We start from the raw sequence: 17605 nt of genomic DNA on the forward strand, positions 1-17605 counted from the left end.
AAATATGTATAATTTACATAGTAAGAGGATGTATTTCAAAATAAAAAAGATACTTGGCACGAGAATAAGAGGGACCTCTTCTCATTTTATATATAAAATAATAATAATAGATAATAGAGTGTGTATATATATATTTATAAAGCTTGGATGAATCCACTAGCTTATGGAATAGTATAAGCCCAGTAAAATTCCCAATAACCCAATAATTCTATTGGGAACCTTAGGTTTGGAAATAATAAATATTATATGTTATCAACAAAATTCTTCCAATTTTCAGCTGAGTTTTTCAAATTGAATTCACCTTTTTGAAAGAGAAAGAATAGGATATTGGCTTTTTAGAGGCAGAAATTAGAGATAGAAAGATAAATAGAGAAAGAAATATTGGTTTTTAGAGAGAGAAAGAGATATTTGGTTTTTAAAGAGATATAAAGTGTTTTAAAGAGAAATTGGGTTTTCAGAGAGAAAGAGAGAGAGATTTGATTTTTAAAGAGAAAAATTGAGTTTTTAGAGAGAGAAAAAGACTTGATTTTTGAAGAGAGAAATTGGGTTTTTACGTAAAGAGAAAGCGAGGGATTGAGTTTCTAGATAGGGAGATTTTTTAACGGATTAACTAGAACAACCCAGCCTGTTGGACAAATTCCGGGCTTATCAAACCCGCCCGGCCCTGCCTGAGAACAGTTTATATTAAAAAATAGCTCCGGCCAACGCTGACACGAGGCTCGTTAGCAGGTCCCGCGGGCAGGCCCCATTATTTACCCATCTAAAAGTATTATTCGTACATATGGGCGCCCATTATTTACCCATCTAAAAGTATTATTTGTACATATGGGCGCCCATTATTTACCCATCTAAAAAGTATCCACAAATAATAGAAGATATTATTATATTACCATATTCCAATTTTTCTGCAACTCGTAGATGGTGCATACTCCTCCCCGCTCTATTTCCCACTCTTACAATCCAAAAAGAAAGAAATAATCCAACTGCCTACCTGACATAAACACTCAATCCAGACCGTCCAATTCAGAAAAAGAAAGTAGACTCTCTCCCGGAAATAACACCTCTGAAACCAACTGGTTTAGAGAGAGAGAGAAATTTAGAGAGAGAGAGAAAGAAAGAGAGAGAGGTTAGTTGGTTCTTTACAGAGAGAGAGAGGGAGAGAGAGGTTAGTTGGTTCTTTACAGAGAGAGAGAGGGAGAAAGATGACTTCTTGGTTTCTTTAGAAAGCGACGGCTTTGTGGTTCTCTTAAGAGGGAGACGGTTGCTTGGGTTTCATCTATTAGACTTCGGAGTTAATGGCTCTGGCTCCGAGAACTTCATTTTGCTACTCCCATATTCAAATTCGTATCCCATCGTCAAGCTCTGTGAAAATGGCCAATTCCCATTCTCCAAATTATGCAACATCGTCCAAAACTATGGGCTCCATGAGAGAGAACCGGAGGCTGCCCATCTTGCTTTTTGATGTTATGGACACAATTGTTAGAGACCCATTTTACCAGGATGTGCCAGCCTTTTTCAGGTATATTGGTCAACTGTCTCTCTCCTGTTTCTGCTTCTGCTTCTTTGTTCTGTTGATCTTGTTTCTCTGCTTCTAACAGATTAAACCATGTTTGTTCTCAGTATGTTTATATTCTAATGTTAATACTATTGTTTGGATTTTGTTTATTTGACTTAAAAAGAATTTATTATGGAGACATTTCCTACTTTTCCCCAGCAATGTGTAGATTAATTATTTTTTCTGTTGCTTTATGCTCTTTCTTTTAAAGTGTTTGCAATTTTGAATGCATTAAGATCATGAATGTGGATAAATTTTATTCGTTTTTTCATGCACTATCCTGTCTTTATTCCTGTTGTGGCTTTTCTGAAGATTGAATGGATTGGGATAAAAAATTCTTGGGAGAATTATTGTGTCTTCCTCTGAATCCAAGTTTGCGTTTTTCTGTTATTTGCTGGTCTGATATTTCCTATTCTCTTAACATGTCTGTTCACTTTAAAGGGTTTATGTATTTTAAAAAATCAATCATTTTGATTGATATAATTAAGCTTCAGATTTCTTTTGTTGAGGAGAATGTAACTTTATGTTTTCTGATTGTGAATTTTGACTATTTCATGTCTGCATTGTAATGGGTTGTAAAATGACAAATAAATTAGTCAATTGAGGGATCGTAGGATGTGTAGTCTACATGTAGTTTGCATATTGGGATGCCATGTATTCCTCTAGCCTTGATTACAATGAGATCCTTCCACCATATTGTTGCATTCTTTTTCTTAATTCTCTTAGTTGTTGTTAGGAGCACAACCTGAAGATACTGTTTTGTTCATGTGCAGGATGCCTTTCAAAAAGCTACTCAATGAAAAGCATCCGAAAGCTTGGATTGAGTTTGAAGAGGGTCTCATTAATGAGGTATGCCTATCAGCTTATTTAAATTAATTATTTGGGCAAAAAGCTGACTTATTGTAAGGCTAGACTTTAGATAGAATTCATGTCTATTTTCATGCTTCATGTATTGAGTATCGTGATTCAGTGTTTAAGAACCCAGACTCGGGTGAGGACTTGTTGTGTTGTCTCAGCTTCTGGGTGCTGAGCCTGAGTCAACCAGTTCAGCTCGGTCGAATATAAACAAGACTCAGCGGAGTCTATAAAAGTTAACAAAGAAGGGCCAGAAAAAAGGTGAGACTTGGGCGAGATCGAGTTACTGACTCAGGACACTCCAGGTTCCCGAGCTGTGCCGACTTTGAGCAAGCCCCATGTCAGCTGGGCTAGTTTTAAATGCAGTGATTCATTTACTAAATACGTAATTGTTTTTTAACTCATAGGCATTTGTTGAATGTAAGTTGAAGGCATAATTTTGCAGACATGTTTTGAGACCAATCTTTTTGAAAATGCTTTTATTCATTCCGAGAAGTGAACCAGCTTGGTGATTTGTCAAATTCAGAAGAAGACTGTTGAATTTATTATTTGAAATAAAAAAGTAAATATGAAAACGATGGAAAGGATTATTTTATAATTCAAAATGTGGAAAGGAATATTAAGATGAGAAAATGTTCACAGAAATATATATTGTTATTAGTAGTTGTGGTTTTGGAGGGTCTCACCATGTTGATGAATGACTATTGTAATTTCATTTTTGATGTCATTTGTTGCCATCATATATATTGAAGTGTCTTAATGGTTTCTTTGCATGTGTAATATTTCTAAGTTTGGCATTGTAGCTTTTCTATGATTTGGGGCACGAGCCCCTTGGGGTCCATAGAATGGTAGAAGCAAGGAACTCTAGCTCTAGTATGATACTAATGATGGTTTTAAGCATGGTCAAATGAATGATCAAATTAAAATAAAAAAAAAGTCGCATGTGTGCTATTAGTATCTTTAATTGTAACCAGATGAGAGTAGGAGTATAGAACTTTAAGGGTCTCTTCATGTATTCCTTCTGGGATGGCCCATGCCATTTACTCTTTTTGCTTGATATCCCATTTGGGTCTGTGTAGCACGTGCAAAAGGTGGAATTTTGTCTTTTTTGATGCCATTCATGTTAGAAGGGTTATGCCAGGGAGATCAACCATTGAGACTATTTTCCTATTAAGGCAATTGATTAAGAAGTTTAGGGAGAAGAGAAAAGACCTCTACATAGTCTTCATTAATTTAAAGAAAACATATGATAGGGTACCTAGAGAGTTAATTTAGTGGGTGTTGGAAAATAAAGGAATCTCTGGAAAATATATTGACATAGTGAGGGATATGTACGGGGGAGTACTAACAAGTGTGAGGGTAACTAATAAAGAGATAAGTGAGTTTTTCAGTTACAACTGGCCTACATCAGGGGTCGGCATTGAACGATCTCTTTGCTCTGGTTATGAATGAGTTAACTAGGCATCTTGGATGAGGTAGTATGGTATATGTTGTTTACAGATGACATAGCTTTGATTAATGAGACTAGCGACGGCGTCAACACAAAGATAACACGTTGGAGGGATGCTTTGGAATCTAAAGGTTTTAAAATTAACCAGATTAAGACAAAATATATGGAATACAAATTTGGTAATAATAGGAGTGGAGATGAGAAATTAGTTAAGATTGATGACCAAGTAGGAACTAAAAGAGATTATTTTTAATATCTTGAGTCGATAATCCATGAGAATGAAGAGATTGAGGAAGATGTTACGCATAGAATTAGAGCTGTGTGACAAAGTGGAGATGTTCTTCTAGAGTCTTATGTAGTCGTTGCATGCCAGTGAAACTGAAGAGGAGTTTCTATAAGATGGCTGTAAAACCAGTTATGCTTTATGGAATGGAATATTGGGCAGTCAAGAAACAATATATATATATATATATATATATATATATATATATATATATATATATATATATATATATATATATATATATATATATATATATATATGAAAAGTCTTCCCAATGTCTATAGGCGGAAATGAACAGTGATTTCACCTACCCTCATCACCGTCTAAAGTTCATCGCACGGTCATGATTGTCCGGTAGTGTTTCATTTTTCATTTTTCATTTTTTTTTTTTTACAAATCAGAATGACCTGAAATTTTGAGCGTGTGTATATCTTAGTGAGGTGCACCGAATAAAAATATAAAAAAATAATTTGCAAAAAAAATATTGACCAAAATACTCCCAAAACTTTTCAGGGGTATTTTGGTCAATTTTTTCATGTAAAATATTTTTTTGATATTTTTTGTTGATTCATCTATTTTTTATGAGCACACGCTCCAAATTTCAGGTCATTCCGATTTGTAGAAAAAAAAAGAAAAATGAAACACTACCCGACAATCGTGACCGTGTGATGAACTTTGGGTGGTGATGAGAATCGTGACCGTGTGATGAACTTTGGGTGGTGATGAGGGTAGGCGAAGTCACTGTTCATTTTCGCCTATAGGCGTTTTGTAGTATCTTCCATATATATATATATATATAATTACTATACCTGAGATGAGGATGTTGAGATGGATGAGTGGCAAGATAAGAAATGATAGATTTCAGAATGAATACAACTAAAGGAACTTAAGAGTAGCTCCAATAGGCAATAAGATGAGCGACAGGAGACTTGGTGGTCTGGCCATGTGCAGCATCGACCCAGAACAATATCAGCTAGGAGGGATAATTTGGTTCAAGTGGAAGGCTCTAACAGGGCCAACAAGAGGCCCAAAAGGACATGAATGGAAGTAGTGAACTAATAGTCTGACTCAAGGTATGACCCTTGATAAAGTTGAATAGAGAAACGGGACTCCTGTAGACCCCAAATAGTTGGGGTAAGACTCGAATGATGATGATGATAATTCCTGTTGGAAAGGGATATTTTTGAGATGTACTAGTTGGAGTCCTTAAGTCTAGAGGATTCATGATTGGTTTGAGGGGCTTCTCGAGGAGTCTTAATTGGTTTTAGAGATTTCTAGAGGATTTCCATGTAATGCATGGGGAGGAAATTATCATTACATAAGACCACTTGATTTGCTGATTTTTAAGAAGGGACTTGTTCATTAGTTGTGTAGTTCCCCTCCCTTCTTGGTTTTCTCCAATTGTAAGTAATTCCTTAGGAATAATGGGTCATTTCAGGAAGTTATTTATCAATTATGTTTTTATGGTTTGATCATCCATGATATCCGACATTTGGATAAGATAACAAGTGATGTGGATACTTATCAAATGAAAATAAAAGCTATTGCTCTTTGTAGTCATATTTTGCTATAAGAACCATGTGCATGGGTGGATTTCAGCCCTGGTGAGAGAACCATGTGCATGGGTGGATTTCAGCCCTGGTTCTGATTCTCTCACCCATGTTTCATGCAGGAATGGAACAAACATGGCTGCTGTTAGCATTGGCCCCCAAGAAAAAGCAATGAATGTGCTGAAATTAAGAATCCTCCCTAGTGGCAAGATATGATAACCGCATGGTCATTAATCAGGCACTATGATTCCACCAGTCGATTTTAGATAATCCTGCTTAGTCGATTTTAGATAATCCTGCTTACTGGAAAAAAGAAAAAAAGAAAAAAAAAGGGAACATGTTTCTAGGTTCTTATGACTTGACCATGGTTAACTGGTTAAGAAATGGTTTGTTTTTCACAGTTCACAATTTATATTGCATGACAGAATAAATGTAAAATCTCCTTTCCAAATTGCAACATCAGTTTGCAATGTATAAGTCGTTTGGCTTATACTGAACTTTGATGGAAGTTCTAGTGGAAAGCTTGGCCTGGGATTGGAGGAGTCGGGCGGGATATCAGGGGATTTGTCCCATTGAACTTCTCTGGACCCTTGCTAATTGTGATTCCAAAGAAGCAGCCAAAGAAAAAAAAGAAACTGGACCATGTTTTCTACATTCAAGTTGGAGGACTATACTGAGAGGTGAATCCTTCATCATGTTCTCACGGGTTAGTGGAAAAACAAAATGCCCATGCCAATTACCAATATTTTTTAAGAGGTTTTTGACTTCACAAGCAATTCTAGGGTTTCCTTTTATCTCTCATGCAGGAAGTAAATGAGGTGGCTGATCTATCAACCAGAGATGAAGATTTTAAATAATCGTTGGTGGTTACAAGATTCAATTCTTAAAGTTCAAGCTGGAGGCAAATTTATTTTCGTTAACGAATTTTACTTGTAAATCTATGTTTTGATTAATGAGGTTAACTACAGAAAAAGAAGATGCCGCTGCAAAATATGTTAACTGTGGCCGTAGGGTCGCTGGAATACCATGTAAAGGTGGTGGAACTTCGACCATGGACTTTGCAAGAGTTATTCTTACTATTCAAGTACCTTGTTTTTTGGTAGGTCGTGATTTTTTCTTCTTCGCATTTACTTGGCAAAGGTGTGAGCTGTAATTTTACACTTGCTTTTGAGCCACTGAAATTGTCACTGTAGTTCAACATTCCTGGCACCTCTACACTCTGCCTAACGCCATAGCAATTTGATGTGTTGCTTATTTGGGTGTTGATGAGATTATCAATGAGCATTTATGAACATTTCTCTTGTATCTGGGAAAATGTTGTGTGTTACAGATGATATGAGATCTCACTGATTCGGCCATGATTAATGATGTTAAATGTTGACCGGTGGTTCCTTTATTCCTCATTATAGGAGGAGCTGGCTAAGAAGTTCTTCAAAGATGGAAGGCATTTTGATTTGCAAGGTAGACATTGATATTCGAGAAAGTTGAAATTTGATACCAGTATCCATCTACTAGTAAGCATCTCTGCTCTGATGGTACCAACCAGAGTTCTTAAACTTGGTGAGTCTGCTCACCTTGTGTTGGCTCCAAGTCTACTGAGTCTTGGTGAGACTGCACAGAATCTGTTGAGAATCTGCCAAGGTCCTCTGCGTTGACTTGGTTCAGGACTATGGCGAGTCCCAATCCGAGTCACTCTTTTTACACTATGACACCAACTTTGCTTATTTACTAATGTGATATTCTTTAGTTTTACTTCGAAACTAGCTTGCCTTGCATATATGAATCAGATAAGGAAACGAGAAAGAAAAATATTTTATATTTTAGTTGAAATCCTTAATAGATTTAGTTGGGATACATGTCAAATTTAGTGCCTATAAAGTTTCTTCTAGTTTCTTTATCATGTTCATCTCATTAAACTGCACACTGTGGCACATTTACATGGTTCTATGTGTGTGAAGATCTTTATTTTTGTTGAAAATAGTGTCATTATTAGAAAATCGCTGTTAATTATCTGGTATCCAAGTGGTCCGAATCATTTACCCTGACCCCTTTGTTGTCGCTTAGAGGCTTACCAATATAGTATCTTAACATCTCTTTGTATAATTTATTGGTTTGATAAATATCTCAGTATGCTTTTATTTGGGGAAATATCAATAACATGGTCAAACCACCTCAAGTTGGATAATTTACCAAAAAGTGATCATTGAAAAAAAAATTTATTTCACTTAGGTACTTTCTTAGTTATTATGTTAGTAAGTGCCCAAACTGGACTTGTTCAGATTTGTAACCTTATGTATGAAGTGAGGGCAGCTTGCCAATTTAGACACTTAAGCTACTCAAGCCAAGTGACCTAAATACCCCTGCTCATTTCCCATTTCAAACTTGGAACATGTTTTTACTAAAAAATCTTTTTCTAGGTTTGGAACCAGAAAAAGTAGGAGTTTTTATGTCTTTTGGCTCGGACAACTTAAGTGGGATTAGATAACCAAATTGTCATTACTTTTTTCAGGGTTACAAAGCCAGAACAAGGGCAATTTGTAATTTGTTAACAAAATTCTTGAGGAAGAACCTAATGAAAGGATTTTAAGAAGTAACCACATCGTTTAATTTTTTTAGGCTGATATTTTCTTTTTTTGAGTTGACTTAACAATATAATGCTCTGCTCTCTGATGATATTGTAATGATATTTGCTAGAATCATGTACTTTCAGTGGGACTACTTTCAAAACTAGTATTCCTTTGGATCCTTCACATTTTCTATTTGAAAATTTTTTCTAGTCGCTAAAAATATTGTTGGCGAATTTACTGAGAGTCCTTAATGATTCACCGCAAAAGGCAGATGTCTTCAGGGAGCATTCCTAATATACACAGGGGTGCATATTTACCTACTTAGCCGCCTCTTTGTTGATCTCCATTGATATCCTGCTTCGATAATATTCAGGAACCAGAACATGGCCTTCAATCATTTGGAGTGGTAAATCTACTTACCAAATATAGTCAACTTTCTCTCAGAAAGGAAATCATTCAGAGTGGTAGAAAATGCTCTCTGTGGAAACATTATACCAGTTCTCATTGTGTTATTTATGTTACACGTTTCTCTATGCTCTTTAGTTTTTGTTAAACCACTGTACTTAGCAGTAGTTTCAAATACCGAATCAAGTTCATAGGATAGAACTACTGAGCTCAACTTTGTCATATTTTTTCTAGCTAATGGTAAGATGGTTCTGTTTTTCTTTTTCCTCCTTAATGTAAGACTTTAAAACTGTTGAGCTGTGTGAAAAGACTTAACAAAGTGCACAAAGTTCAGCAATATTTCTGGTCATGATGCTTCGAGACTCTAAATTTGCCCTAACATAAACATGGGAGCCCATGGTAGGTTGGCAGCCAACATAATTATCTGAAATGTTTATGCAAGGCTTGAATGCAGGCAATGTCTTGTTGATCTTCTCTAGTAGCAACCAAATATATAAATGGCAATAATTCCTTGAGACTGTTATTCTTTTTCAAACAAAAAAAAAAAATGTAATTCCTTGAGAGAATAAGATCTAAGAATAGGAAGGATTTAGTATTAATATTGCAATGTCTTTGAAGAAAGTAGAGTAGTGCTGTGTTTGTTTGGGCTATATATACCATTTTGAAGTTTGGGAAAATAGCTTGAGAATAAACCTCGAAGGTGAGACATATGCATTTCTTCCTTAAGAGACAGATGTAGAAAGTCTTTTCGATTTTTATTTGTACACTTGTAGAAGAGCATTAGCAATGTATAGTTGGACTGGGGGACTATTGATTATTATTTTTAGTAACTCATGCAAAATCAGGAGCACAGACCCGGAAGATCCACGACCGATTTAGCCACAACTTGTTGATTATGCCAGTCAATTGAACGAGGAGAAATATTTCTTGATCACCGTCAAGAGGAGATAGGAACAAGGGCTTTTTCGGCCCTAACCACACCACTAGACCAAGTAGGGCAGCACCGGTACACATACTAGATGTCTTCCAATGCACATGTTGGGCAAATCTCAAATATGGCAAGTAGGGGAAAGATAATTCCATTTCATTAATCAATCAAGCACCTTTTTGTTGCAGCAAAATGAAGTATATATAGGACTCTCCCACACCTACGACGTTTCTGGAACAATGACCAAAATACCCTCTAAACAAAAGAGAAATGACTAAAATACCCTAGCTCTCTAATTTTCCCATGCATCCAAGTCAACATGCATGCAGCGTTCATGCTTCCAAATTCCCATGCATATATGCATCCAAGTCCTCATTCATGGGAACTCACCACTTTGACCTGGAGACCCACAATACGTCAACACAGACCACCTTGAGTCAAAATTGACCCATTGGAGCTCCATACTGTTGACTCTTTTGATTTATTGGGAAAACAACATTAACCCGCTGCGACTCTATGCCGGACACCTTTAACCTCAACATTATATGAAGCCCAATCAAGTCTCTTCACTACAAATTACAGAAAAATGTCTTAACAAGCATGACAATTCCAACATGCCAAACTTTACAAATGAGACAATTCCAAATATGTCCACCTTCAAAATTCATTTCATCCTAGCTCTTGGATGGAATGCCAAACACATCCCGCTTTTGGCTTTGACTCAGCCCTTGGATGCAATTTTCATCAGCAAGGTTAGTGGTAGGCTGAAACATGAATGTGAATAGTGGGCTATGTGCGTGTCGATGTGTGGTCAGGAAGTGAGGTGCCACTTGGGCATCTCACCTGGCTCTTCCTTATTTAGAAAACCCTAAGTTCCTATATAGGCCCCTGGCCCTGGGTGTCTCTAAGTCAAGGGCTCTCTGAGCTGAAAAAGGCCCCCAGTTTTAGGGGTAAAATCAGCATTTACCCAACTTAACTAGGGAAGAGATTGTGTGGATTATATGAACCGTAGAAAACCTTTTGACATCTAGTTTTAATCGGTCGATGTAGACCGGGTTCTCCTAATGGAGAAAGTTCTGATAACTCAGTCCAAACCTGTGGTTGTGATTGATTCATGAACAAATAAGGATCAGCGGAGGGGTACTTTTATTTTTCTTCTAGTTATTTGTGGATATAAGTTAATAACCTGAGATGATAGTATATATTAAATATAACTTATATATGCTTATGGGCTTTCAAGTTTCTTTCGTTTTTCTCTTATCCATTCATTCTGATGTTTACTTATGTGGAAGGTCTAAAGGAATGCATGAAGAATGGTTATTCATATCTTGAAGGTATGGAGTCGTTGCTCTGCCACTTGAAACATAATGGGTATGAGATGCATGCTTTTACAAACTATCCCAACTGGTTAGTGATCTTGGTGTTATGCAACTATATATTTGATATTTCTGTTTATAAATTTCTTCATTCCTCGAGCCATGTAATTAAGTTCTACTGTTCTTTTTTGGGTACTACATTAACCTTCTTGCTTGACTATACATGTTCTTTAGGTACATGTTGATTGAGGAAAAACTAAAACTTTCTGCTTACATATCCTGGTCATTCTGTTCTTGTGAAATTGGTAAGTTTTTTCTCCGAGGTAGACACCATTTCAGCATCATTTGTAGAGTTATTCGTTGCAATATATTTCTATTTCAGCATCATTTGTAGGGTTATTAGTTGCAATATATTTCTATTTCAGCATCATTTGTAGGGTTATTCGTTGCAATATATTTCTTACCATGGGAAGAATTGTATGTAAATTGTTAAATGACAGACTAGTGGGTAATATAGGATCATCTCCATCTTACGTCCTAATCATAGACCTTGAGATGAACTGTTCCTTGTAATAGAGCACCTGGCCTGTGAGTTGCCTAAACTCTTGTAAATTCCTTTTACTCATTAGAACAGTTTTAACCAGTGTTTTAAAAATCGCAGATCCGATCCGGAATGGGGCGATTCAGATCGGGTATCGGTTATAACTGATCCAAATAAAGTATCGGTAAAACCGGCGGTTCCTATTTTTTTTATTTTTCAATTCCTATTTTTTTTATTTTTCAATCCGATTTTTTTTATGAACCCACCCTGGTTTTTTTGAAATGTGACTTATACCACTTTACCCCCCCTCGTCATGTGATTGTTTTGCCACCTTGCACTCCCTCCCCACCTACCCTCCACGCGTGACACCTTGCACTCCACTTTTCACCTCCCCCCACATGATGCACTCCACTTTTCACCTCCCCCCACGTGATTGACACGTTGCACTCACCCCCCATGCGAGTGACACCTGGCACTTCACTTGACCCAGCTTAAAAAGTCTCAAGCTTCACATGGCCAAGAGAGCATACCGTAAAGCAGTTCATTGGGTTTTTTATAGTAGTCACTCTTCTCACATCCCTTCGATGTGGGATATACCTGTGAATTGAAAAATCGCTTGCAAATGTTATTAGCTTGGGATAAAGCAGCGAGATGGTGTACGCGCGATGATGTATGCACGACGGTGTATGCCCGTCATGAATAAGAAAGTTGTATGTCCGATTGTGGCAATGAAATTTGATGCTAAAAAAAGAAAAAATTTATTAAAAATAATAATTAGGTGCCCATCACCCCTATCTTTCACCAAAAAAACATAAAAACTCTATTAAGCTACTATATCATGTGTATTATTTCATTATATGAGTAATAATTAATTAATTATTTAATTAGGATTAAAAAATTAGTACTAGCTCATAGGATAAAAAAAATAAAAAGTAATACAACAAGCAAAAAAAAATGTAGTACAACATCTTCTTCTTTTGTCAAAAAAAAAAGAAGATAATCAACAAGTATCATATTTTTCTTGTTAAAAAAAAATAAAAGATAACACAATAAGTATTTCTTGTCAAAAAAATAAAAGGTATTTCTTAATTCAACCTAGGAATAAATGGTCTAATTATATTTTTTATTTTTTATAACATGATGGTCTTTAACATAAATTTAGTAATATTAATTTAAAGATAGGATTCATACAATGTGGCCATTTGAAATCTCTCTCTTTCTGCTAACAATCTCTTCCACTAATTTATTCTAGAAACCTAAAAAATTAACTAAATTGGTACGCATTCTAATAATTTCTACATTGATAACCAAATCTTTTATTTTATTTATTAATTTTTGTATTATAAATCATGTAGTGTACTATTTTTTTTACAGTTGTCAATAATACATTTTAAATTATATGATGTTATAAAATATTTTGGATTTGTTGTTATTTATATAATAAAATAATTATAAAATATTGTTGGTATATAATATTATAGTTAGTTAGGTTGTAATAATTTGGGTTTTTCTAGCTGATTAGGGTTTTCCGCCAATTCGAGATTTTAGTGGCTAATTTTTCATCAATTTAGTCAACTCTTTATTGCAGTCCATATATGATTATATACTTAATCCATGATAATTCTATGATTTATTTTGTGTGATGTAAATTTAATGGTCAACATAAGTTCATACGGGGAAAGAACATCTCAATATTCATAAATTGATGAAAACAATGAAAGTTAATAATGAAGTACCCTCATTTCTTATTGGATTCCTTAAAAACAACATTTATAATGAATTTTAATAATTTTTCGGATTTTTTTGAAGCTTTAATCCGACCGATTCAGCCGATTCCAGATCCGGATCGCCGATTCCCGATCCAGATCGCCGATTCGCCGTTCCGGATCGGTTTTTGAGGTGCTCGATCCGGGTCACCGATCCGCTTTTTAAACCATTGGTTTTAACACATTTAAAAAAAAAAAATGTTTCTTCTGGTTGACTTAAAATGGAGTATGTAACGTGGAGGAACAGGTTTTTCTCCACCATTCATTACTGAGGATGAGGCTGGAAAGGAACATATACTTAACCTACTATGAAAAATTGCTTATAGTATATTTTCTCTTGAAGGAATGTTTTCTAATAATTGCTAAACCCAAATTGCTTGGAACACCTGTATGAATCATGCAGGAAATGCAGAAAACCTTCAACCCCAAAAAAGGTGCCTGAATTTTTTTTTTATTTTTTGAGTAAATTAACTGCTGTATTAATAAAATAAAAGGAGTATAAAACAGATCGTGTACAGATAGAGCATATACATGATTGGGCAAGCCCGCTTGTCAGGTGCCCTGTACAAAAAGCCCCCAAAGGGCCAAGACAAAAAAACTCTACATCGAAACAGCTTAAAAAAGGGAAAAGGGGGACAGGATAGAAACTTGAAATTGCCTACAAGCCCCGAGGACTGTTAAGGCTTGCGCCTTGCCTAGCTAGAGCGTTGGAACCAACGTTGGCTTTCCTAAAAATGTGTTTCCAAGTGATTCTTAAGGTATTGGACATAAAAGCTATTTCGTTGAAGACATGCTTAAGTCTCCACGGGCAGGGAGCAGCACCGGTAGCCCAAGTGATTATGTTTGTAGAGTCGCCATTAGCAACCAGGTCCGTGTTCCAGCTAGGTTCAAACATTCGAAGCCCTTCAAGCTAGGCCAGAGCCTCTGCACTGGTAGAATCAGATGAGCCAATGGGTAGGGAGGGAGAAGGAAAGGAGGGTGGAGCCTTCAAAGTTTCTAAAAATGCCTCCAACACCGGAGGGGCCTGGGTTGTCAAGGGAGCAACCATCAAAATTGAGCTTTATAGGCGCATCTTCAGGCGGCCTCCACAGAGAAGAACGAGGTTTTCCTTTGGGCCCTGATGTTCAAGAGGTTATGCATGTTGTGGAAGAGGTCGGTAAAAGAGAAGCTTCTGAAGGTACTGTGGTTCTTGGTGCCTGAATTGTATATTTAAATCAGTGAGCGGCCTGGATCAGTCATTGTTTGGAAAATGACTATTTTGGTTTGGTGTTCATAATGCTGGAAAAGTGAGGTTACTTTGCAAAATTATGATTTTGTCATGTTTCAGGTTCTTTATGATACTTATACTTAGATGGTACCTCTTTTTCTTGAGAAAAATTGACATTTCGCTTAGATGGTACTTCGATATTCAACTATTGTACTAGGAGGAAGCTGATCTTCTACCCAAAGAAAAAAGGTCTGGTTAAGCACATTCCTGAGATTCCAAGTCTGAAGATCCTGCACGACATATTATATGTTCCAGCAGTGTTTCGATATTTCCCACCTAATTTTATGTTGGATAATCTTATTCTTCAGAAGTTCAGTTCATGTATTAAGATACTGTGACTCATCCATTCTTATTGGGTTTTTGGATAACTGCTTGGGTCTTCTGATTTAGAAGCTTTTCTAGATGTTGGAAATGCATTCATAAACTACACTATTCAATTCTATTTGTAGCCTTCTCAGCATGCGCGCACACACACACACGTATATGGTTTTATATTCAGAAGCCATCTAATTGAAGGAAAGAGTTGATGTTATCTTTCAATTGGGTTCTCATTGTTTCTTGTAGTAAGATCCTTTGTTCACTCTATGCTTGTAAATGTGCAGGTAGGCGAAAGCCTGAACCTGATGCATACTTGGAAGTCCTTCAACATCTTGCAGTTGATCCAGCAAGTTGTGTCTTCATTGATGACAGGTTTGTTTATTTTATTGAGACATTTATAGAAGTGGGGTTTCTATTGTTTGATTGTGTGGCTGCTGAAAGAAAAGGATGAACTTTAGTTTAGAAATGAGTCTCTCTCTCTCTCTCGGAGATAACATCTTATCAAAGAGCAGAGATGGCTCAGCTTAACTTGCAACTGATCCACTTGCTTATATTAGTGAAACCAGTGTTTTAAAAACCAGACCGTTGGCTCGAATTGGTCACCCACCAGTTCCGAGCTGGCTCAGAGTAGCTCGAGCCGGCTCGCCACTTTTATGGGTTTTTGTATAGACAAGTTGTGGGGGGGTGGGGGGGAGGGGAGGTGTAACTATTGGGAACCAAGGCAAAAACCAGGGGGGGGGGGGATTTAAGATCCAGACTGGCAGGCCAGTGGTTCTGAGCAGGATTGGGCTGTCAGAACTGGCTCGGCGATTTTTAAAAGACTGAGTGAAACCTTAATCTTCAACTCTTATATGATCATGTTCTTTCCCATCATAATTAAAGATGGAAACGAAGTTTTAACTTGTCATAGTAATCGTTTCTTTCATTAACTATTTGCATTTACCTTATTTTTCCACATTGAAGTATTGATTACAAGTTGGTTCTCTCTTCTTCTTTTCCCTTTGTTCAGGGAGACAAACGTAGAGGCTGCAATAAACACAGGAATGAATGGAATACATTTCAAAGGTGCAATGGTGCTTGAACAAGAGCTCTTAGAGTTAGGAATCGAAACAGGTGGGTTGGAGCCTAGAACCAGAACTGACGTCTCTTCTTTATCAGAGAAAGATACGAGGACCTGATTAATGATGTCTTTCATTGCTGGTTTCGCTAGCTACTTCTGCAATAATAATAAGTTGTTGGGTGGTGAATAAATAATATTTTGCAATTATCGAACACGTCACATGTGCAAAGTGCTATGAATCTCTCTCTCTCCGAGCATCACCACCTTAGGTCCATAACCTTTACTCCTCTCTCCACCATTGCTTCTATGAGTGTTAATTTGCATATATGTACCACCATTGCTTCTATGAGGGTTAATTTGCATATACGTACCCCCATTATCACCACGACTCTCCCTCTCTCTCTCTCCACCCACTACTTCCACTTAAAGAGTACTACCAAATCTCTCTCTCTCCACTACTTCCACTTCTAGTACTGCCTAATCTGTTTCTCTCACACACATTTTCATGGGCTCCACTTCAATAACTTTCGTTTCCAACTTCTCTTTATGGATTTCGGAAACGTGGAAAATGAATGAAAATCTCCACAGTTGTCATGTCATATACGTTAAATCAGGAAATTGACCTCCACCTTGCCATCTTTATAAAAATGTGACTTATTCCACATTTTCCCCTTACAATATATAATAATAAATGATAACACTCAATAAATATAATAAAAATAAGAAAAGAAGAATAATAATGGTACAAAATGATTCCTTGGAAGTTGGAAAGCGATGTCTAAGTCATGCTCAATAGTACGAGCAAAAAAAGATAAACATGTTTTGGTTCAATCTGTCATTGATCAAGTTACTGTTTACCAAAATTTCCAATATTTCTCTTCATATAAGCTCCTCCAAAATTGGTTCACAGGTGATATTTATACCCCTTGAGAGCACAAAGGTGATTACTATGTTATAATGTGCAGGAACAGGCATGTCGGTATTTAACATAGATACAAGTAAAAAAATGAAGTTTTTGAATTTCATACGTGACAAGTCCAAAATGGGACTTTAAGTAACAGGTTTAAGATGCATGGTTTGAATGGAACTGCATTTTTATTTTTACGTAGTTAATTAGGAAGAGGCTATTTAGCGGTGGTAAGAATGAAATTCAAGACATCACACTGTAAATGAAACTGCTTTATTTAAAAAAAATCGTGTAAAAATTGACTAAGCATGTCATCCTAAATTCCTTCTTTCTCTTGTTGAATTTATTTCTAGACGGCTAAAACATAGAAAAGGAAAGGGATAGGGCAGAAATGTATTCTTAAGGTGTGCTTCGGGTAGTTTAGGGCACGATTGGATAGCAAGAAGTCTCTTTCTAGGAGAGAGATTTCTTGTTTGATCACCAAATTTTTATGTTTGTTTCGTCACGAAGTGGCAGTTACGAAAGCACCCAAAGTTCATATAGACTGACTTTATGGATGCCCAGGGTTAGAGGCATTTTTGGGCCCTGTTTGCTCGAGAAAATCAATTTTCAGCTTATAGGGCTTCCACTGCTGGTTTCAAAATGTCGTCTTGATACATTTCAAAATCGGAGTGAAAAGTTATACCTAGGTGACGTAGGAATATTATTGGGAAAATTACAAAAATCCCCTCACGTATGCTGCAACTTACTTCTCAATTAATCTTTTCTCTCACTTCTTTTCCCACAACTACATTTTGTCGCGAAACCCCCCAATTCAAAAAAGAAAAAAAAATTTGA

The 17605-nt window shown here is 36.4% G+C and overlaps 1 protein-coding gene across 31 annotated transcripts; it reads left to right on the plus strand.

Annotated features, from left to right (window-relative positions):
* The first annotated feature begins 909 nt into the window (after positions 1 to 909).
* On the plus strand, positions 910 to 16073 carry FHY1 (Haloacid dehalogenase-like hydrolase (HAD) superfamily protein). 31 transcript variants are annotated; one of them, XM_088869016.1, is made up of 9 exons: positions 1251 to 1519; positions 2329 to 2404; positions 5816 to 6399; positions 6500 to 6792; positions 7103 to 7154; positions 10886 to 11000; positions 11144 to 11214; positions 15086 to 15173; positions 15811 to 16073. In XM_088869016.1, the coding sequence occupies exons 4-9, from the start codon at positions 6646 to 6648 to the stop codon at positions 15977 to 15979; spliced, it is 642 nt and encodes a 213-aa protein (XP_088725142.1). In that variant the 5' UTR covers positions 1251 to 1519; positions 2329 to 2404; positions 5816 to 6399; positions 6500 to 6645; the 3' UTR covers positions 15980 to 16073. The 31 variants fall into 31 exon arrangements, 29 of the variants coding, with proteins under 29 accessions (XP_088725147.1, XP_088725144.1, XP_088725149.1 ...); XM_088869019.1 differs by having other exon boundaries at positions 10894 to 11000; XR_016057145.1 differs by lacking the exon at positions 5816 to 6399 and having other exon boundaries at positions 910 to 1519; positions 6662 to 6792; positions 10894 to 10927.
* The last annotated feature ends 1532 nt before the right edge of the window (positions 16074 to 17605 follow it).

Source organism: Amborella trichopoda, chromosome 6 (genome assembly GCF_054954075.1).
Source record: "Amborella trichopoda isolate Santa Cruz 75 chromosome 6, AtrichopodaSantaCruz75HAP2 v2.0, whole genome shotgun sequence".
Lineage (NCBI taxonomy): Eukaryota > Viridiplantae > Streptophyta > Magnoliopsida > Amborellales > Amborellaceae > Amborella > Amborella trichopoda.